Source organism: Temnothorax curvispinosus, unplaced genomic scaffold (genome assembly GCF_003070985.1).
Source record: "Temnothorax curvispinosus isolate PA1 unplaced genomic scaffold, ASM307098v1 QBEX01016483.1, whole genome shotgun sequence".
In the NCBI taxonomy this organism is placed as follows: domain Eukaryota; kingdom Metazoa; phylum Arthropoda; class Insecta; order Hymenoptera; family Formicidae; genus Temnothorax; species Temnothorax curvispinosus.
This window is the reverse complement of record NW_020226263.1, coordinates 1-1,007: the sequence shown is the minus strand read 5'-3', so window position 1 is coordinate 1,007 and position 1,007 is coordinate 1. Positions and strand designations below refer to the sequence as shown.

At 24.7% G+C, this 1,007-nt stretch overlaps 1 protein-coding gene across 1 annotated transcript; it reads right to left on the bottom strand.

Moving 5' to 3' along the window:
• Positions 1 to 6: 6 nt before the first annotated feature.
• On the bottom strand, positions 7 to 1,001 carry LOC112466673 (cytochrome P450 4C1-like; the record flags this gene model as incomplete). Its single annotated transcript, XM_025034898.1, has 3 exons — positions 903 to 1,001; positions 366 to 468; positions 7 to 116 (listed from the first exon to the last, which is right to left on the bottom strand). Coding segments are annotated over exons 1-3 (299 nt in total), but the record flags the coding sequence as incomplete, so codon positions are not given.
• Between the last annotated feature and the right edge of the window lie 6 nt (positions 1,002 to 1,007).

Genomic DNA, 1,007 nt, shown 5'->3' with positions numbered 1-1,007 from the left:
CATTACGTACTTCCTATCGGTTCTGCGTCATCTCTCTTTGCCGACGTGTCGTTATCAAAGCTCTTCAAGTATTGACCATTAGTGCGATCATGGTATAGCTTTCTTTCAGCAATTATCTATGTAAATACAACATTAATGGTTTCTCCATAAATATATTAGGTACATTATATATATATATATATATATATATATATATATATATATAGATAGATAGATAGATAGATAGATAGATAGATAGATAGTAATGTGTTGTTAACATTTATAAATTATAATTTTTCTACACAATAATCATGTAATTTTTTTGTGTTTTAATAATTCCAAATAGATAATGTTTAAATATAATATTAAGTAGCATTATTACTTACTCGTTCAGTAAATCCATGTAATACCTTTAACATCTTCTTTTGCTCTCTACCTTTCGACGTTAATGAGAATATCCAATCGTTGTGCAGCCATTGCCTCATTATTCTAAATAATAATTAATAAATGTTGGGCATGTTATTGTAAGAAAGTATAATTTGGTAAAATATATTTTTTAATTTCTTAATATATTCTTACAATTAGTAATATTTCAATAATCATATTAAAAGAGAATACATTTAAACACTAATACAATTATGCTAGAGAGATATATAAAATCTTATATATATAGTATAAGCATAGTACAATTTTTTAACTATTTATTCTTAAATTTATTTCTATCTATTTTTAAATAAATAATTTAACATACATGTAATTCATAAATTTCTAATTAACGAAAGTAATAATTTACCTTTACATTAAGTATTGTATTATTATACTTACGTCTTCATATAATTATACAATACGAATTTAAATTTTAATTAAAACAAAATATTGATATACAGTTATTTATTACATCTAAATAACATGAATTATTATACCTATAAGCAAGAAATTCGCCCATCCGATGAACCGCTTCTCGATACTGCTGCTGGAAATCACCAAGGCCTCGTAGAGAAGTGCCCATGGCAGTTTCTACAAACGCA